Here is a 26,034-nt window from a genome sequence, read left to right on the forward strand (position 1 = left end):
TCCCTTGTATAAGTAGTCCAGTTGCCTCTGTGCCAGAGCTATGACAATGAATATTCAGAGTCTCTCCTCCTATGTTGAACTGAGTCCCATCTCATCTTGAATATTTCAAGTGCAATGCTGTATTGTGTGAATATTCGTATTAATGAATCACCTCAATGGTTCAAATATTCACAGAAGGTGAATGCAAAAGGGAATGGCTATAGGAAATTCATTTTGTTAATTAGTATGTTTGCTCACAAAACGTTTTTTTTTGCAGTGTTGAAGCTAAATTGTCCATTAAGGAGGAATAGGTGAGTCTGATTTAATGTGGATGGGATAACAGAGCACTTCTAAGAAAAAACAGTGTTCCGAAACATTTAGAAAAATACCTCAAGCAGGTCTAGTATGGAGATCTTAGCAATAAATGAAATGCTTTGCAAGTTTTTTAGTAATGTGGAAAAACACACTTCAAATTGTTAGTTTAAAGTGACAGAGATAAAACTGTGACTACTGTATCTCTGAGTTTACAGAGTGCCTCTCACAATTTTACTGGATTCTTTCAATACAGAGAAAGTGAAATCATTTTCTGTGGGGGGAAATCTCTGTGATAAATACTGGAGAAACATTTAGAAGTATCAGAAATAGAGATTTCTATTGAATATACTGTTTATAACCAGGAGAATGAAAGATTTAGTTGTATTCTTTCCTCAGGGAAGAAAGCAAAATTTTTGATGGAGGAAATGGATTGCTGTACTTCAGTTTATATGAAACCTTTTTTAGTACCTTTTTTTTACACCACTGACATTCCCTGCAGTTATGGATGTAAAGCAATATCTATAGGTGAAGAACAGCAGATATTTTAAAAAATAATTTTCAAATACAATAATTGATCATGAGTAAATTAAAAGTCAGAAAGAACATTACTACAAACTTAAACATATAAACTATTTTGACTCAAAATAATTAGTTATCCACACCTCTTTAAAATATGTAATATTTATATTTACACATTGAATATATATATAGTGATAGACCCAGGCCAGTTGGGTACAGCAAAGTAATAGAAGGCAGATATACTGGCCGGTGGATAAGCAGTTTTTTGTTCCCTGACTGACCAGAGCAGGGGCTGCTCCAGGCTAATGAGAACACCTGACTCCAATTAACCTGCAAAGAGTCAGGTGAGGCCGTTAAGCTAATGTGAACACCTTACTCTAATTAAGGCCCCTCTGATACTATAAAAGGCCGAGTCAGGACGAGGAGAGCCAGGGAACCAGAGGAAGTGCAGCTGAAGTGCTGGGTAATGAAGACAACCTCAAGCCACTGGAAAGGGAGCCCTAAGGTAAGGATGAAGAATGCGTTAAGAGAGAGAAGCAGGAGAGCTGTGGGGAAGTGGCCCAGGGAAATGTAGAAATGGCTGCTGCCATTAGAGTCCCTTGGCTGGAACCCGGAGTAGAGGGTGGGCCCGGGTTCCCGACAACCCGACACTAAAGAAACACTTCCTGGGAGGGGAAGACTGGCCCCTGTCAGGACAGGAGGCTAAACTGTTTGGGAATAAGCCCATAGGGAAAACAGAGACTGTGGGGGTTCTCTCACCAACTTCCTTGCTGGCTTATGATGAAAAGAGCTCAGTAGACTGTAACCCTGGCCCTAGAGAGAGAAGGGCTACATGGAGGGTCACAGTGAGCCTCTGAGGCTAACATAAACCACCTAGAAGAGCGGGACCCATGGGGACAAGGTCGGAGCTCTGCCACAATATATAATTTCGAACTGCACGGTTTCATGCATATGTAGCCAATGATTTTAGTTTAGTGTTCACTTATACGGCTATAATCTACAACTTTACTCTAACATACAATGATTATATGTGACATAACATGTTAATCATAACATCACCCAATAAGAGAACACTAAACGAAAATCATTGGCTACATCTGTAAGTAGAAATATTGCATATATATTCTTTTTTCTGCTTAATTAATCAAAATAAAGTAAGGTACAGGTAATCAACTGACAAAAACAAGTAATTGAATCCATGGCAACAAAGAATGAATTTCCCTTCTTTGTCTAATTCAGGTACTACTTTCTGTGGAAGATAAAATTCACTAGAATCAGCAAATTCTAGGAAAAGATTATATTTTCTGATCTTTGTAAAGCCATAGTTTAGGAGCAAAAAATAACCAACGCTTTAAAAGCCAAAGAATACATTTTTTTTTCTTTTTAAAATATAAATGAGTTTTTAGCACTATCTGGGAAAATATGTACTTTTTTAACTTGGGTGGGGGAGTAGTAATATTTTTCAAATATAACTCATCAACCATTCAAAATCAAACACTCAACAATACCAGAGTGGCAATAGCAGAATGTAGGATCAGTTTAGCAAGAATCACAGGAAAAATATTTTTAGCTGAAATATGAAATATTTTAGAGACTTGAAGAGTAGGATTAAAGTTATTAATAAAATCACAAACAAATTAATATCCCCCTCAAGTTCTCAAGGAAGGTCAAGTGTGTAACTATCACAGCTTTTATCCAAGATAATTTTCAAATACATTAATTATCTATGTAACATTACAAAATCCATAATAAGATCACTCAATGTTTTACTGATTTCCTGAAGAGGCTCCAAAACGGAGCCTTTCTCCCCTCCCGTTTAATGGCTGTAACACTATTTTCTGTCCACCCATCCCTATGCACCAAATCAGACATTCAAGATGAAACAGTATTCAGTTTGTTATGACAGGAATTAAAACCTGCCCCTGGAGTTTGAATAGCCCCCACCTTGTGGGGTCTAGTTTAATGAAGGCTCACACAAATATGCTAGTCACATCAGTTGCTGTATTTCTGGAAGGCCCTCAGATAGTACAGTAATAAGTGACATATAAGAATGAGAATATAATACAAAAGTTTTTAAATTATAGAGGAAATGATTCCTATCCATGTTTTTTTTTTCCTTCAGGATGGATTGACTAGCCTGTTCCAAACTGTCCACAACAGGTCTGACTCCTTCCTCTGTCTTTCCTCTCACTGAACAGCTCATTGGTGGCTTTTCTCTCTGCAGGTTCCCTCACTGGGATGGCCTGCAAGCAGCTTCTGCTCCTTATGGGCCTCTCACCAACCAGACAAAAGGGATCTGTCTATCTTATATCTCTCCTTTTTTCCCCCGCAGCATACATTGCTGTAAGGCTTATAGTCCCCATATGTCCTGGGAATAATCAGCCCCACAATACCCCTGTTCCATGTATAAATAAGCAACAGTGCAGAGCTAGGCTTGAACCCCTCTTATATGGTTATCTTGTCCTGTGACAATACTAAACACAAAATACTCCAAAAAGCCTCAAACAATTTATGTGAGGCTTCTAGGTCACATGGCTTCTTGCACCTATATGGTTCAATACCTCAGACTGACTCAAAATTCTTCAGGGCTGGTTGTCATCAGTCTACTCAACAAGCCACTATCAGCGAGACTCTGTGATAAGTGTGCTCTCCCATGTCTTCATCTCCCTAGAATGGTAGACAAATCCAGCCAAGGCATGTGTAGGCTTTCCATTGCCCACCTGCAACTGACTCTCACACTAATGACATGCTTTGGCCCTAGGATGGTGAGCCCGCCTAAGTTCTCTACAAACACAGGGTCTGTGGTCCTCAGAGGACTTACCTTTACACATTAGTGTCCTGGAACTGAAAGCTGTCAGACAGGTGTGCCAGGTAGTTTTATCGCAGATCAGGGGAGGCAGCCTATTAGTAGTCACAAACAACACAACAGCAATATTTTACCTCAACAAGCAGATGGGTGTCCACTCTTCTCCACTATGTCAAGAAATTAATCTATTCTGGGAATATTCCCAACTCAGTAGATCTAGAAAAATCTTACTTGCAGGGCATGCAGAATGACCTAGCAGGCCACCTGAGCAGATCATATACTACTCCTGGGGGCATTCTGCAACAACAACAACAACAAAAATTCTGCACACAATATTTTAAAATTCTGCAAATTTTATTTGTCAAAATAACACTACATAATAACACCAGTTTCAATTGTTTTGGTAATTTATTTCAAAATACCTGTCAGGAAATATGTCTGTAACAATAAAAAAACACACAAATTTCCCCCCAGGAGTAGAGAGTTAAAGAAACCCCTGTGACAACCCAGTTCCTGTTTCTCTGCCCCCTTCCCCCTCCCCAGAGAGCACCTGTGCCTCCAGTAGCCAATACACCTGAACCCCCTCCTCCCCAGAGCCCAGCTGCAGGACCCCTCATCCCAGATACCTGCACCCCTTCCCCTCCAGAGGCCAGCTGCGGGCCGCCCCCCTTGGCCAGACACCTGTCCCCCTTCCCCCAAGCCAAGGGTTGCAGAGGGAGAAACAGCCTGATGCTCAGACCCAGGCTGCACAGAGTTTACTGTGTGCCGCCCTCTCCTTCCCTCAGGGCATGCTGGGAACTGCAGCTGCCAGGAACTCTCTAGCTCCCTCTTTCTCTCTCCTCAGCAGTGTCATCTAAGTTGGGCTCTGCTGAGCAGCACTGCAGCCCATTTCTGCAAGGAAAGGAAATTATGTGTGCATAATGTTAATTTCTGCAAACTTCTGCATTGCACAGTGTTGCAGAATTCCCCAAGGAGTAATTTACAAATTGCAAGTGGTCTGTTCACCCATATGTGACTAGATACTTCTTCCAACAGTGGGAGTTTCCCCAAATAGACCTACTTGCAACGAAGTCCAACAAAAAGTGTCAGAAGTTCTGTTCCCTAGAGGGCCACAGTTTACATGCCATAACAGATGCCGTTTTATGAATGTGGTCAAGCATGCCCCTCTTCTCTCTTCCACCAGTTCTGCTCATTCACAGATTATTGCTAAAAATAAGAGAAGACCAGGACAGGCAGACTTATAACACAGGCGTGGCCCCCAGCACTGGTTCTCCACTTTCCTGGCGCTGTCAGTGAAACTTCCAATTTCACTTCCACTGGACTAGGAACAAATCTCCCAGGATCCCAGTTGCATTCTTCACCTGAGCCTACAATCCCTTCACATAACTGCAAAGATGTTCCACTAGAGAGCAGTCTTGCTTGAAAGAGGTTCAAGAGATCCTGCTATATAGTAGAAAGCCTTCTACAAAAGCTACTTACCTTGCTAAATAGAGGCATAGCTCCATCTGGTCTCACCAAAATGGGGTGTTACTGAGTTCTTCAGTTCAACATGTTCTGGACTACTTATAAAACCTGAAACATCAAGATTTGGCAGTTAGTTCCACCAAAGTATATCTTGACACTACTTTCAGCTTTCCATCCTAAGGTGGATAATGACTGTTTTCTCCAATGACACGTCTCTTAGGTTTTTAAACTGCTTAGTTAAATCATATCCTCAAATGCAAAACCCTATTCCCACATGGGATTTAAACTTACTATTGTTAAGGCTTATGGGTCCCCCATTTGAACCACTGGCCACCTTTTTCTCTCCTGCTTACATCAATGAAGATGGCTTTTCTGGTGGCCATTACCTAGGCCAGAAGAATAGGGGAAGCTGCAGGCATTAATGTTGAGGACTGCATATACAATCTGTTTTAAGGATAAGGTTTACCTGCGCCCTCATCTGAAGTTTTTCCCAAAGGTGGTTTCCTCTTTCCACATTTACCAGCCAATTTATTTGCCTGATTTCTGCTCACAACAACATACTGTGACAGGGTCAGGTCAGATGGCTACAGGAGAGTAATAGAAGGCAGATATATTATCCCCAGCCTAAGTAGGCCCCTTTTCCCTGGGTAAGGTAACAGGGAAGGTTCCATAACTATCAGGAACCTTCTGGAGACAATTAAGACAGACAGGCTGATTAGAACACCTGCAGCCAATCAAGAAGCTGCTAGAATCAAGGTTGGCAGGCTAGTCAGGGCATCTGGGTTTTAAAAAGGAGCTCACTTCAGTTTGTGGTGTGCTTGTGAGGGGCTGGGAGCAAGAGGCCCTAGGAGCTGAGAGTGAGAATGCGGACTGTTGGAGGACTGAAGTGTACAAGCATTATCAGACACCAGGAGGAAGGTCCTATCGTGGTGATGAAGAAGGTGTTGGGAGGAGGCCATGGGGAAGTAGCCTAGGGAGTTGTAGCTGTTGCACAGTTGTTCCAGGAGGCACTCTAGACAGCTGCATTCCACAGGGCCCTGGGCTGGAACCCGGAGTAGAGGGCAGGCCTAGGTTCCCCCCAAACCTCCCAACTCCTGGTCAGACACAGGAGGAGTTGACCTGGACTGTGGGTTCATGAAAACAGTCAAATTAAGGGCTGGCATGAAGCTCCAAGGTGAGCAAATCCACCAGTAAGCGCATGACCTACCAAGGTAGAGGAGGAACTTTGTCACAACTGGTGTCAGCAGTGGGATTTGGTGTCCACAGCGTGGCGGAAGAAGGAGGGTGTTTGGGGGGAAAAAAGAGGGAGAGGGTCTATTTTTTTTTTAACGACAATGGAAGAGGTAGTGCGGGCACTGATACAAGCCACGGCTTCCCAGCAGGAGGCTACCCGTGTCCAGGCAGTAGCCCAACAGGAGGCAGTGCGGGTACAGCAAGAGACTAATCATCTGCTGACGGACCAGACTGCTCAAGACCGGGCTATGTTGCGGGAAGTGGTAAACAAGGTAAAGGCCTTTACAGAGCTGAACCGCGGCCATGATGGGACGCAGATCATGCGGGCCAGCAAGTGGCTGCAGAACATGACGCGGGAGGATAATGTAGAGGCATACCTCCTGGCCTTTGAGAGGACAGCTCTGCAGGAGGTTTGGCCCCAAAAATAGTGGTCTGGCATCCTCGCTCCATTCCTGTGTGGGGAGACCCAGAAGGCCGAATATGATTTGCCTGAAGAGGCTGCGGCAGACTACCCCCAGTTGAAAGCAGAGATCCTGGCCAGATCTGGGGTAAGGACCGCAGTGCGGGCCCAGCGATATCATGAGTGGAGATGCCAGGAAAACAAAACCCCGCGGTCCCAATTATATGATCTCATCCATCTCTAATGAAAGTGGTTACGAACTGAGTTCCGGAGTCCGGAGGAGATACTAGAGGTTCTTGTCATCGACCGGTACATGAGAGGACTACCGCCAGACCTTCGCGCCTCGGTAAGCCAGAACGAACCCTCCACCTACGACGAGGTTGTCGCGCTGGTAGAAAGGCGAAGGACGGCGAGGGAGCTGACCCGACCAGTTAAGGAAGAAGCACCCTGGGGTAAACTAGCATCACCAAGCCCTAGAGCTCAGGTGACTGGGCCACCAGGAGAGCCCAGGTGGAAAAAGAGAGGGGCTGAAGGCCCACCAGAAGCCACAAAGAGTCGGAGCACTGAGGGGAAAGAGGATCGTGATGTTAGACTGCCCAAACCAAGAGACCAGGGAACGCCTAGGGCTCCATATAGATGTTAGGCCTGCAGGGAGTGGTGACACATAGCTGCACAGTGTCCCAATGCCGAGGAGTCTATGCAGTGTAACCTGGGGAACTGGGCAGACCAATGCTCCCTAATCCATCTTGTGGTTGTCTCACTAACCCCACATATGTACACTAGACCAGTGAAGCTAAATGAGGTAGAGACCACAGCACTGGTTGATTCAGGGAGTGCTATCATGCTTGTCTTGGGGAAGCTCGTGAAGCGTAGTCAGCTGCTGTGGGCTAAGCGTAGGGGGATAACATGCGTCCATGGGACAGTTGATTATCACCCCACCATCCCAGTAAAAATCGAGATTGAGGGGAACACTATTGAGGTAGCAGCAGGTGTAGTCCCTAAACTCCCATACCCTGGGCTTATAGGGAGGGACTTCCCAGGGTTTCGAGACTTACTCCCGGTAGGGGAATTGGAGAAACGGGGAAGCCCTGAAAGTAGTGAGGCATACACAGTAAACTGTCAACCCCCAACCTTCTCTGAAATATCCCCAGATTTGTTCTCCACTCCCAGACAGCGTAGAAAGATGAAAAGGGAAAGAAGGGCAGCTAAGGCCTTTGGAACCCGAATACTGGCCCAAAGCCAGAGGGTCGTTCTCATAGGTAGGCGGACCCGAGCAGCTGAAAAGGAGGCCACCCAGGAGGGAGAAGCACCCGAGTCTGACCCACACCCTAACGCCTCTGAACCAGTAGAGGCAACAGAGACTGACCCCCTAGATCTCGGGCAGATTAGCCCCAAGAGAGGAAATTTTGGATGGGACCAGGCTGAAGACCCAAGGTATGACAACATTAGGAAGGAGGTGACCGAAACAGATGGGGTCCCCGTGGAAGGGAAAACCCAGTGACCAGGACCCTACTTCATAATGAAGAAGAATCTCTTATACCGGGTTGCACCAGTACAGAGGCAGAAGGTACAACAGAACCTAATACCTCAAAAACACCAGAATGCTGTATTAAGTCTGGCCCATAGTCATCTTTTTGGGGGGCATTTGGGGGTAGAGAAGACCCTCGCACAGGTTCTGTGACAATTCTTCTGGCCCGGAGTACATAAAGAAGTGCGGAGGTACTGTGCGTCCTGCCCGGAGTGTCAGCTGCACAGTCCCCATCCCCACTTGAGGGCACCTTTAGTACCCCTTCCCATCATAGAGGTCCCCTTTGAGCAAATAGCCATGGATGTAGTGGGACCCCTGGAGAAGACAGCCCGGGGCCACCAATATATACTTCAGAGTAGCAGCCGTGTTAGTCTGTATTTGCAAAAAGAAAAGCAGTACTTGTGGCACCTTAGAGACTAACCAATTTATTTGAGCATAAACTTTCGTGAGCTACAGCATCCGATGAAGTGAGCTGTAGCTCATGAAAGCTTATGCTCAAATAAATTGGTTAGTCTCTAAGGTGCCACAAGTACTCCTTTTCTTTTTGCAATATATACTTGTCATTCTGGATTATGCTACTTGCTACCCAGAAGCCTACCCCCTGCGGAACATGGCCTCTAAAACAATAGCTAAAGAGTTGGTTGGGATCTTTGCCCGAGTGGGGCTACCAAAGGAGATATTAACAGACCAAGGTACTCCATTTATGTCAAAGCTAATGAAGGACCTCTGTACGCTGCTCCATATACATACCCTGAGAACTTCAGTCTATCATCCGCAGACTGATGGGCTGGTAGAAAGGTTTAACCGAACCCTCAAGGCAATGATAAGGAAAGTGATAAGTCGGGTCGGGAAAGATTGGGACACCCTACTACCCTATCTTACGTTTGCAATCCGGGAGGTACCTCAGGCCTCAACTGGGTTTTCCCCTTTTGAATTATTATACGGACGCCACCCCCGTGGCATACTAGATATCGCAAAAGAAATCTGGGAAGAGGAACCCAGTGAAGGGAGAAATATAATTGACCATGTGTTGCAGATGCGAGAACGGATAGCCCGGGTCACCCCTATTGTACCAGAACATTTGGAAAAGGCGCAGGAGGCCCAGCGAACCCATTACAATCGCCAGGCAAAAGTCCAACAGTTCCAACCAGGGGATCGGGTGATGGTGTTGGAACCCACAGCAGAAAGCAAGCATTTTGTCCAATGGCAGGGGCCCTATGAGGTGGTTGAACCCGTGGGGGAAGTAACCTGCAAGGTGCGGCAGCCAGGATGCCGGAAACAAGAACAAATTTATCACATTAACCTCTTAAAGCCTTGGCACCAATGAGAGGAGTGTGTAGTGGCCCAAGAGACCCCGATCCAGGGAAATAACATGGAGGAGCAGATCAGGATATCCACTGATCTGACACCAAACCAGAAGAAGGAGGTAACTGAGATGATCAACCGATACCAGGATGTGTTTTCAACCAAACCAGGCCGGACCACCGAAGCATATCACCACATTATCACAGACCCTGGGGCAAAGGTAACTTTAAGGCCCTATCGGGTCCCAGCAGCAAAAAGGGAGGAGATCAAGGAAGAGGTAAAAAGGATATTGGAGCTGGGAGTCATCGAAGAGTCATAGAATCATAGAATCATAGAATATCAGGGTTGGAAGGGACCCCAGAAGATCATCTAGTCCAACCCCCTGCTCGAAGCAGGACCAAGTCCCAGTTAAATCATCCCAGCCAGGGCTGTGTCAAGCCTGACCTTAAAAACCTCTAAGGAAGGAGATTCTACCACCTCCCTAGGTAACGCATTCCAGTGTTTCACCACCCTCTTAGTGAAAAAGTTTTTCCTAATATCCAATCTAAACCTCCCCCATTGCAACTTGAGACCATTACTCCTCGTTCTGTCATCTGCTACCATTGAGAACAGTCTAGAGCCATCCTCTTTGGAACCCCCTTTCAGGTAGTTGAAAGCAGCTATCAAATCCCCCCTCATTCTTCTCTTCTGCAGACTAAACAATCCCAGCTCCCTCAGCCTCTCCTCATAAGTCATGTGCTCTAGACCCCTAATCATTTTTGTTGCCCTTCGCTGGACTCTCTCCAATTTATCCACATCCTTCTTGTAGTGTGGGGCCCAAAACTGGACACAGTACTCCAGATGAGGCCTCACCAGTGTCGAATAGAGGGGAACGATCACGTCCCTCGATCTGCTGGCAATGCCCCTACTTATACATCCCAAAATGCCATTGGCCTTCTTGGCAACAAGGGCACACTGCTGACTCATATCCAGCTTCTCGTCCACTGTCACCCCTAGGTCCTTTTCCGCAGAACTGCTGCCTAGCCATTCGGTCCCTAGTCTGTAGCGGTGCATTGGATTCTTCCATCCTAAGTGCAGGACCCTGCACTTATCCTTATTAAACCTCATCAGATTTCTTTTGGCCCAATCCTCCAATTTGTCTAGGTCCTTCTGTATCCTATCCCTCCCCTCCAGCGTCTCTACCACTCCTCCCAGTTTAGTATCATCCGCAAATTTGCTGAGAGTGCAATCCACACCATCCTCCAGATCATTTATAAAGATATTGAACAAAACCGGCCCCTGGACCGACCCCTGGGGCACTCCACTTGACACCGGCTGCCAACTAGACATGGAGCCATTGATCACTACCCGTTGAGCCTGACAATCTAGCCAGCTTTCTACCCACCGTATAGTGCATTCATCCAGCCCATACTTCCTTAACTTGCTGACAAGAATACTGTGGGAGACCGTGTCAAAAGCTTTGCTAAAGTCAAGAAACAATACATCCACTGCTTTCCCTTCATCCACAGAACCAGTAATCTCATCATAAAAGGTGATTAGATTAGTCAGGCATGACCTTCCCTTGGTGAATCCATGCTGACTGTTCCTGATCACTTTCCTCTCATGTAAGTGCTTCAGGATTGATTCTTTGAGGATCTGCTCCATGATTTTTCCAGGGACTGAGGTGAGGCTGACTGGCCTGTAGTTCCCAGGATCCTCCTTCTTCCCTTTTTTAAAGATTGGCACTACATTAGCCTTTTTCCAGTCATCCGGGACTTCCCCCGTTCGCCACGAGTTTTCAAAGATAATGGCCAAGGGCTCTGCAATCACAGCCGCCAACTCCTTCAGCACTCTCGGATGCAACGCATCAGGCCCCATGGACTTGTGCACGTCCAGCTTTTCTAAATAGTCCCTAACCACCTCTATCTCCACAGAGGGCTGGCCATCTCTTCCCCATTCTGTGATGCCCAGCGCAGCAGTCTGGGAGCTGACCTTGTTAGTGAAAACAGAGGCAAAAAAAGCATTGAGCACATTAGCTTTTTCCACATCCTCTGTCACTAGGTTGCCTCCCTCCTTCAGTAAGGGGCCCACACTTTCCTTGGCTTTCTTCTTGTTGCCAACATACCTGAAGAAACCCTTCTTGTTACTCTTGACATCTCTTGCTAGCTGCAGCTCCAGGTGCGATTTGGCCCTCCTGATATCTTTCCTACATGCCCGAGCAATATTTTTATACTCTTCCCTGGTCATATGTCCAACCTTCCACTTCTTGTAAGAGTCCCACAGTCAGTGGTCAAGCCCGATTGTGTTGGTGCCCAAACCCGATGGCACCACTAGGTTTTGTAATGACTTTCGGCGGCTGAATGAGATATCCAAATTCGATGCACACCCCATACCCCGTATCGATGAGTTAGTTGACCGCCTGGGCAATGCCCTATTTTTGACCACCCTTGATTTAACAAAGGGATACTGGCAGATTCCTCTTGCCAAAGATGCGAAAGAAAAGATGACATTCTCTGCACCAGAGGGTCTGTTTCAATATACTGTTCTTCCTTTTGGACTGCACGGGGCACCTGCCAACTTCCAGCGTCTTTTGGACAAGCTCCTACGGCCCCATACCAGTTATGCAGCGGCATACCTGGATGATGTGATTATTCACACCCCCGACTGGTAAACCCACTTAGGAAAGGTGGAAGCGGTTCTGGACATGCTAAGGTGGGCTGGCCTCACAGCCAACCCAGCCAAGTGTGCTATAGGGCTAGCTGAGGCTAAATACCTTGGCTACATTGTAGGAAGGGGCATGATCAAGCCCCAGCTAAACAAACTAGAGGCTATCCAAAATTGGCCCTGGCCGAATCAGAAAAAGCAAGTCCGGGCATTCCTGGGTGTGGTGGGGTACTACCGATGATTTAGTCCCCATTTTGCTACCAGAGCGAGTCCCCTGACAGACCTGATAAAAGCCCGGGGTCCAGACATGGTGAAGTGGACAGATGCCGCAGAGAAAGCATTCATGGATCTACGGACAGCCCTCTGCAATAACCCCATGCTTATAGCCCCAGACTTCAACAAAGAATTCATTTTACAAACAGATGCATCTGAAGTAGGACTGGGAGCTGTCCTATCACAGATGGTCGGAGATGAAGAACACTCAATCCTCTATCTCAGCAGGAAACTTCTCCTGAGAGAGCAGAAGTATGCCGTGGTTGAAAGAGAGTGCCTAGCTGTGAAATGGGCCATGGAAACACTACGTTGTTACCTTCTGGGACGACGGTTTACCCTTGTGACCGACCATGCACCCCTCCAGTGGATGCAGCAAAATAGAAGAATGCAAGGGTGACCAGATGGTTCCTGTCCCTAAAACCTTTCCAGTTCACCATACAACACTGGGCTGGAAGCCACCAAGGCAATGCAGATGGCTTGTCAAGAGTACACTGCCTGACGTCCCAAGTTGCCCAACCCCGTAGTGTTGAGCGGGAGAGGGGGACGGGGGCGGGGCGGGATATGTGACAGGGTCGGGCCAGATGGCTACAGGAGAATAATAGAAGGCAGATATATTATCCCCAGGCTAAGTAGGTCCCTTTTCCCTGGGTAAGGTAACAGGGAAGGTTCCAGAACAATCAGGAAACTTCTGGAGACAAGACAAACAGGCTGATTAGAACACCTGCAGCCAATCAAGAAGATGCTAGAATCAAGGTTGGCAGGCTAATCAGGGCATCTGGGTTTTAAAAAGGAGCTCACTTCAGTTTGTGGTGTGCATGTGAGCAGCTGGGAGCAAGAGACACTAGGAGCTGAGAGTGAGAACGCGGACTGTTGGAGGACTGAGGTTTATGAGCATTATCAGACACCAGGAGGAAGGTCCTATAGTGAGGATAAAGAAGGTGTTGGGAAGAAGCCATGGGGAAATAGCCCAGGGAGTTGTAGCTGTCGCACAGCTGTTCCAGGAGGCACTCTAGACAGTTGCATTCCACAGGGCCCTGGGCTGGAACCTGGCGTAGAGGGCAGGCCCGGGTTCCCCCCAAATCCTCCTAACTCTTGGTCAGACACAGGAGGAGTTGACCTGGACTGTGGATTCACGAAAACAGCCAAACTAAGGGCTGCCGTGAAGCTCCAAGGCGAGCAAATCCGCCAATAAGCGCAAGACCCACCAAGGTAGTGGAGGAACTTTGTCACAATACAAAAAGGGCGGAAGAATGTTTGCATACCTTGGATGTCGGAAGATCTTTTCAATTTTATCTAGATTGAACCAGACACTTTTGTAAATTATCCCAGCTGTTCATAGCAGTCACTGACAGAGAGAGAGGTCAATCACTCTCCATTTAGAGAATTTCTTCTTGGTTGCATCCTGTATATGCATGTGCTGTAGGTCGGCTAGTGTCACTCTGCATGACACAGTCACAGCTCAGTTGACGAGGTCACAATTGGCCTTTTGGGCAAGATTCCAGAGACGATGCTAAAGGGCGTGGAGTTGTTCTCCAATCTGTATTAAAATAGACTCTTCTTCTGTGGCTTGTGAGTCACCAAGAGTGAAATGCACACACGTAATCCCTTGAAGAAGAAAAAACAGTTACTAACCTGTTCTGTGACTGTTGCTCTTTGAGACATGTTGTTTATGTCCATTCTGTGACTACTGCTCTATATTGGAGTTTCAGCAAGAAGGAATTGAGCAGGGCTAAGGGTGGCTTTGGCCTTCATACTGAATGTGTGGTGTGCCACGCCAGGGGGAGCTCAAGCCACCTAGAAGGTATTGCTGGGGGAAGAAGGTTCCAGTGGCCATGCCCTGGCCTCAGAGACACCAAGACTGGAATGGACAAGTGTGACACATCTCAAAAAACAACAATTACAGAACAGGTAAGTAACTGTTTGTTTGTTTTTTTAATGGCAAAAAAAGTTACTGTGCATGTGCAACATCTATTTTACTAAACAAAACAATTTGTACTTTTTCCCGACCAAAAACTTTATCCATATTGTAGGCTAAATGCGATAAAAACTTTCCATTAAAAAAAAAGAGCGAGAGAGACTGGAGTATAAAGAAACACCAGCTTCTACACTGAATTGTACTTTTATGTCTTTAAAATGTCCAGATAGATTCATTTCAAACATTGTTAATAAAAGACAAAAGAATCACACCTTCCCTGGCAGGAAGCCCTGAAAACAAAGATTAGGATGGAAATTCTGAAAGGCCATTACCAACGGAATTGGTAATAAAAATGTGTGTGTGTACATGAGAGAGAGAAAGAGAGGAAAATGCAGCTATTGGTATGCTCACATTCTCATAAATATCAAATGGGCACTTTGGGATTCTTTCCATCACAGTCACCTTAACAAAAAATGACAAAAGAAGAAGAAATCTGGTAATAATCATTAAAATAGCTTGAGTCTCAAGGGAATCAAACAAAAAAGACTAGAATAGAAGACAAGTAAAAATTACTCTTGCAAGTTTGCCAAATTTTAGTCATAGTATTTTCATTTAAAAACCTGTTTCTTTGTCTCTTTTTTGCCTGTATAATGAGGCAGCCATTCTCAAAGATGTACAGACAAAGAAAGTGGTTTCCTTGGTTATGGGAACTTCAGTAAATGAAAGTTCTCAGAAGAGCCCCTCCTTTTCTGAATTTTTTCCTTTCATTTTGGCAGCCTATATATTAGCTTGCAATACAGAGAATCAGAACCAAGGAGTTCATTCTGGCTTTTGTTATATTGTTTGGTTTGGTTTGGTTTCTCTCCATTTATTTTGTGAGGGAAGCCAAATCTGTGGTTGTGTGGGATTAAGAGGGGGAAATAAATAAAATTAAAGAAACCCACCTTCTGGAATACACTAGTGAGCATTTGCCTTTGTTAGGCCTGAGATGGATGTGCCTATAAATGAGTGTAGATTTCAGCAGTGGCCACAGAGGTTCTCTTATCAGAATATGCAGGAACTATGTATGTCTGTGCTGACAGGACATTTTCTGTAGTATCCACATTTAAAAACAAGAAGACAGATACCATCAGTATGTAGTTTATCATCAGTTCCTGCCTGACAGATGGTGTTTTCAGAATTTATTAATTGGGGCTGATCCTAAAAGTCTTCACCTAGCTTTCACTCAGCTCTTTGTCAGGCAACATTTCTACTGAAGGCCGAGTAAATAATGGGTAAAAACTGGGTAAAACCTTCAGGACTTAGCCCCTAATGCTTTTGGCTTATTTTTAGATTATCAGATAAAGGTGTCATGTTAGTATGACATATTATGCTATATTGAGGGGTTTTTAGCATGTATGATAGTTAGTTGCCTTTGGATTCTAGAATAGTAGAACTATCTTCATATTTTTTTCTAGCTGTGGACCTAGATCTTTTCACTTCTGAAGCCCTACAGCCTGATTTCACCACAACCTCTGCTCTGGGACACTTCAGCTGGGAGCGAGACACACTTCTGAACAGGGCCGGCTCTAGGTTTTTTGTCGCCCCAAGCGCAAAAAATAAAAGGGGGGGGCAGAGTGCTGCCCCTTGAAAAGTGTCACCCCAAGCACGTGCTTGGTTTGCTGGTGCCTAGAGCCGGCCCTGCTTCTGAACACTCAACAATTGGGGTGAAAGTAGGCTGTACTATTCATAGAGAACAACTGAATCAATACATGTCCTTTTTCCTGAATGATGAATATTTCAAAATTAGTCATGTAACATTTTTTATGTTCCCTAATTGGAAGTAGGAAGGGCCTTGAAATCTCTGAAAGGTAGGGTGAGAGCAATTTTGGAGTTAGGAGGAGCTAGGCTAGCAGGATCTGTGAAATTTTTAGGACATTTCAACCTTTCTCAAACTGTGTTCAGATACCACTGCTAGACTGGGATAGATTTAAAATGAATTTTCTCTGTTACAGCCATGCAAATTTCCTGTGACATGTATGCACAGTTCCAGAAATTGCACCCAGATCCTAGAGTGGTTTATTTAATTGCTTCAGTACTGTTTTGCCGGGGAGATAGAGCCAGGTCTTCCTTGTGCTTAGGTCTTTTGCTCTGTTTCTGTCCTTCCCATGCTGCTCTTTGTGGGACAGGCTCCTTATTTCATCTTCTTGAAGAGGGTTAAACCATTCAGAAGTCAGACACAGGGTAAAACTTCAGTAAGCTAAGAGAAAGGGGATGCTCAGAGAAGAGTGTACTCTTTGTTACTAATACCCATTTTAGTAGTAATTATTTTAAATTTTAATATTAAATATTGGTTAACAGCTCTGTTTTCTCTGTGGGGAGGGTAGGTTACCATTCTTTTAAGCTCCTTAGTTTTTTGTTGTTGTTTTGTGTCCATTCGTTTGTTGTTGTTATTTTTCCTTTCATGCACTTCTACATAGTTTACTCCCCCTCAGCATGGCCAGACTGTAGCTACCCCACATGCCTTAGAAAAGCATTTTCTTGATAGACCGTAAAATGAAATTTACTGCAGCTAGAGCGTAAAATGTTGAGGCAACCAAAAGTAGCTTACAGGTGGCATAAAATCTGGTCCCCTGCAACCTGTTTGATGTGAACTCCCATTGATGGGGAGAGAATCTTCCCAGTTCAATATCCTCTCCTCCCCCTTGTAACAGGAAGGCCTGGTGGGTTGGGCCTTCTGGGGCCAAGTCTATAAAACCTACTAAAACAAAACTAGAACAAAATACAGTTTTTCTGGAAACTCAACAGGGACCCTGAAGCAGACTTTGATAACAGGGGCATTATTTCAGGAACATATGACAAGGAATGCAGTTGTTCTTGTCCCTAGTACAGCATGGGGAGCATGTAATGGACAAGGCTCATGAGGCGAACAATAGCAGATGTGGGCCTCTACTCCGTGCTTAGGAAGGGTGTTGTGCGACTGGATCAGTGGTATGCATGAATTCATTCACTAGCAGTGTTGTGTATTTTGATGAGATTATGGTGAGTCTCGCAGTATATGGTGTCTTCCTTAAAGCATCAGGCGGTAGCCGTGTTAGTCTGTATCCACAAAAACAACAAGGAGTCCGGTGGCACCTTAAAGACTAACAGATTTATTTGGGCATAAGCTTTTATTTTTTACCCATGAAAGCTTATGCCCAAATAAATCTGTTAGTCTTTAAGGTGCCATCGGTCTCCTTGTTGTTTCTTAAAGCATCAGCTGCTGGAGGCAACTGATTACAAGAGAATTTCAGCTTTTATTTTTTTTTAAAGAATGAAAAGGAGAGAAAATTCTGAAAATGTGACTTGAAAGGCTCAGAAACCTCATAGCAAATAAATAGAATCCAAAACATAATAATTTAAAAATCCTCATGATTTTTAAGCAATCTTGTGATTTTGTGGGGCCTGACTCATTATTTTTGAATACTTGGATGTGGCAATACTGCACTGGCTAATGCACTGTCTATACCTCTTGCCTGACCTTATGTTTCCTTTTCGTGAGTTTTGTACTGCATTACACAGGTGGTGCAGCCTCTGAGATGCATCTTTACTATCTGAATACTTGCTCTAATCTATTCCATATTTAGTTCCTCATCACCATACCGTCTGAGCACCTTACAGTAGTTTAGCTTTAAGCAACCTGGCTAATACCTGTCACATATGGTTCATTCTCACTGTCATCCTTTCCATAGGGGGCCATGTATTTGCACCTTATACGGTACAAATTCAAGATTGTTGCTATCTTATGGCTGCATGGTCAGGGAGGGAGACACTAACATAATTTGAGGTTCACCCAGTATAGTCATTAATAAAGTAGAAAGTAACTATCTTCCTTTATTTTATTTCAGTAACAGGGCATTTGCTGACCAACTCATATTTTAGTACACAACATTTAATTAAATAGCAAAGATAACTAGAACTTGCTCACATTTATTGTACATGTGGATGCATTTGTAATTCCTTCAGCTACGTTTAGGAAAATAGAGAATATTTCTAAAGCGCACATAGTGTACTTAAGGGAAGAAATTATAGTGTATCTCAGTTTGGTAATAAGTCTTTGTACTGCATTATAAGTGGCACTGGCAGCAATGACTATAACTAAAATCGCACACTGGTTTCCATTATAAGACTTCATTTTCGGTTACATATAACTTTGCAAAACTTTACTCATTCAGGCTGAAATTTTCCATGACAGGGGTATGATTTCTTTTTGGAAAGTTTTAGCAAAACCAGCCATTTCCAAGAGGAAAATTAGGTTAAAAAAAAACTTTGTTGTGTGGTTTCAGGGATGTGCCTTTTCTATTCCCGTGAAAATTCACCAAAATTTGGTCAAGTTATGAGCCTTTGAAAAATCAGACTTCACACATGCTCAGTAGACGCTTAGTAGTTTGGCAGCTAAATTATCTACAGATTCTCTCTCAGCTGTTTTTAATTATTGCTGACCAGATGTCTAAATATAAGAAAACTCAGGCATAAAAGAAAACAATGAATCAATGAAAGAAAAGAAAGAGGAGAGAGGAAAATAGATGAGAGAAAAAAAGCAGGTGGGATTTTGCATCTCCACTATTTATCAATTAAAAGTAGAGATGGTGAAAATGTTTGGATCAAATGTTTTTTCCACTGGAAAATGCTGTTTTGTCAATATCAAAGCTTTCTCTGGGAACTTCTTGATTTAGACAAAATTCCATTTAGAAAATGAAAAAAAAATCAGTAAGGTTAAAATGGAAGGTTTCAAACTTATCAGAATAAAATGTTTCAATTTTTGTGTCAAAATTAAATTGGTTATAAATTTATTAAACTTTTATTATCTTATAAATTATAAAATAATAACAAAAAGTCAAGATTAGAAGAATTGTTTTGATTTTTATCAAAATTGAAATTTTGATTGACCCGAACCATTTTTTTTCAGAATTTGCATTCCATGGGAAATACTGGAGTTTTTTGTTTGTTTGTTTTTATACAATTTTGAGTTGAACAGAAATTCAGAGTTTTGACTGGCTCTAATTAAAATGTTAGTTAAAAATCACCAGTCTTTTCTTGTGGGTATCAAGTACGCATATTGGCCCAAATACACTGAAGCCAGTGGTCTTATTCCAGGGAAGAATTTAGCCCTTTTTTGTTGTTGTTGAAAGGGGTAGATGCCTCAATTTGAAATTCTGGAATGCAAATTTGATAGTAAAAATACCACAGAAGCTCTTTGTTTGTTTGATTTGCATTTCTAATTTTTAGACATGATCTTTTTATGTATGAAAGAAGTATTTGGTTGTTTGTTTTCCATCGACTTACAAATTATAATTTGAATGAAATCAATTAAAGAAATTGAGAAGTTAAACCTTGTTAAAAATATTCATTTTACATGTAAAGAAGTAGATTATTTTTCATTAAGAGGGATATTTTAAATATTATCATATATATTCTGAATCATAGTAATTTTTGGTTTTGTTACCTTAATTTGAAAATTACAGCTGGCCACTGTGGTGTTCCAGATCTCATAGTCAATGGTCAAGTGATTGGAGAGAATTATGGGTACAGAGACACAGTTGTGTACCAGTGCAACCCTGGTTTTCGCTTGATTGGTTCTTCTGTACGAATATGCCAACAAGATCACAATTGGTCTGGTCAGCTTCCATCCTGTGTGCGTAAGTAAGCATGGCGAAAGATATCTTATTTGTGCAATATGTTTACTGCTTACATTAGCTTATTGTACAAGTGCCCAAGTTCCATTTTGATTTCCAAAGGTGATTTAGGGCCGGATTTTTAAAAGATCAGACTCCTATAGAGCCTAGGCACCTAATTCCTATTTAAATCAATAGGAATTAGGCACCTAGCAGCTTTTGAAAATTCCACTTGATGTTCATCTGCATCTTGAGGCCCCTAAATACCCCTGAAAATCTGGCCCCTCAGAGACTGGCTTACTGAATATCAGTGAGGGACTAAGGAGCATAAGTGCCTATGTCACTTTTGAAAATGCTTTTGAGGATCTTACCTGAAAGTTTATGTGTATTTACTATTGTTCAGTAGAAATAGTTGTTAGATTTCAAATTATACTGTTAGCATTGAAGACAGTAATGTTCACATCAAGAAACTTGTTTAATTTTCACTGAGATTTTATTACTTATTTAATCAATAGTGTTTTATGAAAATGAGGGTCTTCATGTATGTTAACTAGGTTAACGTGTTACATAAGTTAACCTCACATGAGAAAAAACAAGTTTCTTCTTTAAATAGATTCTTTTTAGTAAACTTGGGTTATGGTGAAAAAGAGAGGGATGCAAAAAATTGGTATTATGCGTATTTATTTATTTATTTATTTACGTATTTATTTAAAATGGTCCCTTCTGAGACTGCTTGTCCCTTTCATAAGTGTGTATATGAAAAGTAATTGTGGAAATGCCAATTGTGGTTCATAATTAGTGTTAAATTGATATTATAGTATTGAAATTATTCTAATATTACTGACAATACCCTCTTTTTCATATAGCTAGAACTTTATAATAGAAAGCCCTGGCCATAAAAATCTCAACTAATCACAGTGGAACCAGTTCTGTTGTTATCCCATTACCTAAGTTGTTCATTTGTCATTTGATTTACATATGATAGAGGTTTCTGAAAATAATACTTTATTACTGTAGTTAATAGTAATAAATTATAAATAAAGTACAGAAACACACACACACATACGCACACAAACACACACCTCATTGTTCTGTTCCTATTTGTAATCATTCAGCAATGGATTAATGCCACTACTCTTTTTGTTCAAGATAGAAATAAGTATTGGATATAGGGAACGAGTTTATTTGTCAATAACCTTTAAAGCAAGAATGAAACATAGTTCAACAGGAATTTCCAAAGCACTGGGTTAACATCAACAGCAGAACTGAAAAATAATTGCTCCTGGGTCATTGCTAACAGTAAAGAAGGTGAACATAGTTTCGTTGTTCACAACCAATTATAGAAGCTGTTTTGTTGAACACAGTGGAATTGTGCAGTACAATACATCAGAAAAGGGCAAGGAGGTTGACTAAAGGATTGTAGCAATGAAAGACATACCATTAAACACTGCAATTGTCCATAACGTTACAATAGATGTCTAGAAGTGTTAGTACTGTAAACTCATAGCTTAATAGAGGTAGACAAAAATATTGATTTATCTTTTATTTGTCTATCGGTTATATTGTTAATGACATTCATAATTTTATTATGTATTTCTATAGTACTGCTTGTTTAGATTTAATGATCATGACCATTTGACATTGGAAATGCACTGTGCTAAATGATTAGGCACCATGGACAGATATTTTATGATTAACCTTTTGTACCATACATTCCTAACCGATTAAAATGCCATTCAGAAAGAAAAAATAAGGAGAATTTTGAGATACAGTTTTAGTTGTAAGCTCTTTATCATGTTTAGAAAATAAGGGCCTGATCCCCACAAAGTGCTCAGCACTTCCTGAAAGATACTAAGCTCATTTAGTTCCCATTAAGATCAAATGAACTGACAGCTTTAAATACCTCTTGGGGGGGCATTCAGTACCTCATAAGATCTGACCTTTAGAATTCTACTAAGTAATTATCACTATTACATGATACCATGAAAAGTGACAGTGGCATGCTCTTCACTCTTGTTTTTTTCCTGATGTTAGCTGTTAGCTGTGGCCATCCTGGTAGTCCGATTTATGGAAGAACAAGTGGAAATGGTTTCAACTTCAATGATGTTGTGACTTTCTCTTGTAATACTGGATATGCCATGCAAGGGCCAACAAAAGCGCAGTGTCAGGCTAATAGGCAATGGAGCCATCCACCACCAATATGTAAAGGTATGATTACAAATGTTTACAGATTTGGAGGTTGCTCTGAATATGAAAAAAAAATGAAAAAAAGAAATAAAGGGACACTGTCAAAGCAAAACATATATGTTTAAAAATCATCATGGGAATTACTTATAGAAAACTTCAGTATTTAAACAGAACACATTTTCTACATTTAATTTTATTTTTCACCACTTAACAATTAGTTTGCTGTTTGCATTTCACTCAGACTGAACTATGAAATTAAACTGGGCAGTTTCATTTTAGTTTCTATTGTTTTTATTTTCAGGTACTCATTTGTGAGCAAAATTCAGGGGATGGAATTTAAAAGGTCTTCACTGAAATTAAAACTAAAATAGAAACATGAAAACATTTACATGAACATAGAAACCTTTTTAAAATAAAATCTAAATTTGAGGTCTTATACTCACTTATAATGTCTTTTAAAAGCTGTTTTCTCATTTTTCACTGTATTATTGATTTTATAGAAGTAACTTCTTTAACCCAAATTTCATTGTAGCAGATTTTAGAACCTTTTCTTTGTACAAATGAAATGACACTTTGTACCAACAGGCCCAAACAAGACACCCAGGTTAGGCACCTAAATCCATATTTAGGCGCCTAAATAAAAGTAATCTGTTCATAAGATATACTTCCATTGATTTAACTGGAGACATTGGGCATACGGCATATCTGAAAAGCATGCCTCTTTTAAACAGGGGACAAATATAGATGTAAAAGCCCAACTTTGAATATATAGTTTGGCCTGTATAGATAACTTCAGTTATCACCATGCCTAGTAAGATTCTTGGAAGCGCTAAAATGTTGCATTGACAGTAAATGATTCACACCTTCACTTTTGGATTTTATTATGGATAGGGAATAAATGAAGCAGTATCTTAAAACAAAATAATTCTGATGTTTCACTGTATGCATATGAATGAAATTGTCATTCTCCAAACCCAATATAAAGATATTATAAACCTTAACTCGGAGACTAGGAAATGTCTCAGTGTGTTATTGTCAAGGTTCCTTCCCCACTCTGAACTCTAGGGTACAGATGTGGGGACCTGCATGAAAAACCCCCTAAGCTTATTTTTACCAGCTTAGGTTAAAACTTCCACAAGGTACAAACTATTTTACCTTTTGCCCTTGGACTTTATTGCTGCCACCACCAAGCGTCTAACAAATAGATAACAGGGAAAGAGCCCGCTTGGAAACGTCTTCCCCCCCCAAGATCCCCCCAAACACTACACCCCCTTTCCTGGAGAAGGCTTGATAAAAATCCTCACCAATTTGCATAGGTGAACACAGACCCAAACCCTTGGATCTTAAGAACAATGAAAAAGCAATCAGGTTCTTAAAAGAAGAATTTTAATTGAAGAAAAAAAGTAAAAGAATCACCTCTGTAAAATCAGGATGGTAAATACCTTACCGGGTAATCAGATTCAAAACATAGAGAATCCCTCTAGGCAAAACCTTAAGTTACAAAAAGACACAAAAACAGGAATATACATTCCATTCAGCACAACTTATTTTATCAGCCATTTAAACAAAACAGAATCTAATGCATATCTAGCTAGATTACTTACTAAGTTCTAAGACTCCATTCCTTTTCTGTTCCTGGCAAAAGCATCACACAGACCGAGAGAACCTTTGTTTCTCTCCCCCCTCCAGCTTTGAAAGTATCTTGTCTCCTCATTGGTCATTTTGGTCATGTGCCAGCGAGGTTATCCCAGCTTCTTAACCCTTTACAGGTGAAAGGGTTTTTCCTCTGGCCAGGAGGGATTTAAAGATGTTTACCCTTCCCTTTATATTTATGACAGTTATATACAGTTGAATAGCAATTGTTTTTATCAGACCATAAAAGCAAAGCCACATCACCTTCTGTCATGTCAATATACCCTTGAAATTTTAAAATTTGTATTTGGTTTTATTTTTTCATTTTCAATTATTATAGATATACTACTGTTCCCAATAAAACACAGAAGATTATTGCCTAGTTTCCTTGGATCAGCCTTTTTGCTACTGATCAAAGCTTTTACAGCAGTGTCTTTTGAAATGAATATATTGATACACAAGAACTGGAGGGTTACAGAAATATGTTTTGAAGATTTAAAAAATTGTCTCCCCTTAGAAAATATGTAGTTCTCCAGAAATCCTGATTTCATCCAAGTAGAAATAGCATCAAAGAGCTATCCTGCAGCTGAGTCAGCATCATGTGGGCTTCCTGAAATTTCCTATGAGCTTGGGTTCTAGGATGATACAGAATGTTTAACCGTATAGTGTGTTTATATTCATCTTACTTAATACATTTTCCTTCCAATTAGATTCATCACTCTGCCTTGAGCCCTAGTGAAAAACCATTTACAGAACTTTATTTTAAAATTTGTATTTGTAGTTAAGACATTATTATTCTTTTTTAATTCACAATAGAAAACTCCCACTGTGTACTAAGAGCAGCAGGTATATTTGGTGTTCAGCCCAATAGCAATAAATTATCTTGGTGTACTGGTATTTCCACAATAATGTACCATACTCCCTATTATATGTTATTGCCTATAGGGATCAGAGGCTCAATAAATGTATTGGTCACATTGATTTATGAAAACTTTACACACATCCATGAAATCCTAAATTGTTCATAGCGTACAACAGAGTGCAAGAGAGCTAAGTGTTTGCATCAGATCATTGATACTGGTCTTTTTAAGGTGCAGCAACTGTAGTTATGACTTCGATGATATTGAGATTTGCACGGATTAAAAAAATATTAATCTACATACCTATTTAAAATAGGTACTCTCTCAAATACCTCTAAACTTGCATATTGTCCGTATGTCCAGTGTACACTATAACATTCTTAAAAGTGCTGTACCCCTTCTAAAAGGTCGCTATTTCAATTATAAGAAAACCACAGCAGTGCTCATACTGATTATTATAATGACCAGAGCTTTTTGCAGTTTACGCTAAATGATCAGTATTTAAGAGTGATGTAGAACTAATACATTTTTTCATTTTAGTGGAAGTGAATACATCATAGTATCTATGTTCATGTACAATTACTATAAAACACTTGATCTTAAAACAGAAAATAGAAATTGAGTCCAGAAACTCCCTATAAGCCACAATTAATACTCTGTCCACTCAACCTATCTACTGAAATAAAAGGCCTGGGTGAATAGATAAGTCTTGACTTGAAGGCTAATAAAGTCAGGCCAGAAGAAGAATAGCTTCCAGATGTCTTATTCTCTCCAATGAAAATGCTTGATGTACAGTCATCACATGTCATTACTGGAGGGCTGTTAGCAAGAGCATCCCAGCAAATTCCACGGTTTGTGATGGTATGTAAAATAGCTTTAAAACAGCCAGGATGAAAAATATGTAAGGTTGTGTAAGTAAGAATCAGTTCCCTGTGTTGTACCTAGAAATAGATTACTAGGATTTCCAATCTACAGAGTATTCCAGGGCCACGGGTATGATACGATGATATACACAGTTAAGTAGGGTGGGCCGTACCATTCTGCATATAGTATACAGATCACCTTCAATGGTAACTTCATGTAGTCTGCATTGTAATGATCTGTCCTGGAGGTGATCCTCATGGAGAACCATGATGAGTTCTGCATCCAAAAAGAAAGGTCACAACCCCTAACCAGATGCAGATGAAGAAAACTGCTCTTAGCTACTTCTTCAAAGTAGGAATCTAGGAGAAGCTGAGGATCCCAAAGAACCAACCAGGTTGTTCATGTCATTAACAAAAGCTCCCTTCAGTGAAAGGTGGAGATAGATAGATAGACAGACAGGCTAACTTCCCCCCTAAGC

The 26,034-nt window shown here is 41.7% G+C and overlaps 1 protein-coding gene across 2 annotated transcripts in view; it reads left to right on the forward strand.

Moving 5' to 3' along the window:
- CSMD3 (CUB and Sushi multiple domains 3) overlaps positions 1–26,034 on the forward strand; it is a 1,174,472-nt gene that overhangs the window by 1,064,621 nt on the left and 83,817 nt on the right. For both annotated transcript variants that reach the window (XM_037892097.2, XM_043539165.1), the window contains 2 exons: positions 19,864–20,037; positions 22,048–22,221. In XM_037892097.2, the coding sequence (XP_037748025.1) occupies positions 19,864–20,037; positions 22,048–22,221 (348 nt within the window). The remainder of the gene's footprint in view (positions 1–19,863; positions 20,038–22,047; positions 22,222–26,034) is intronic.

This window comes from Chelonia mydas, chromosome 2, assembly GCF_015237465.2.
Source record: "Chelonia mydas isolate rCheMyd1 chromosome 2, rCheMyd1.pri.v2, whole genome shotgun sequence".
In the NCBI taxonomy this organism is placed as follows: Eukaryota; Metazoa; Chordata; order Testudines; family Cheloniidae; genus Chelonia; species Chelonia mydas.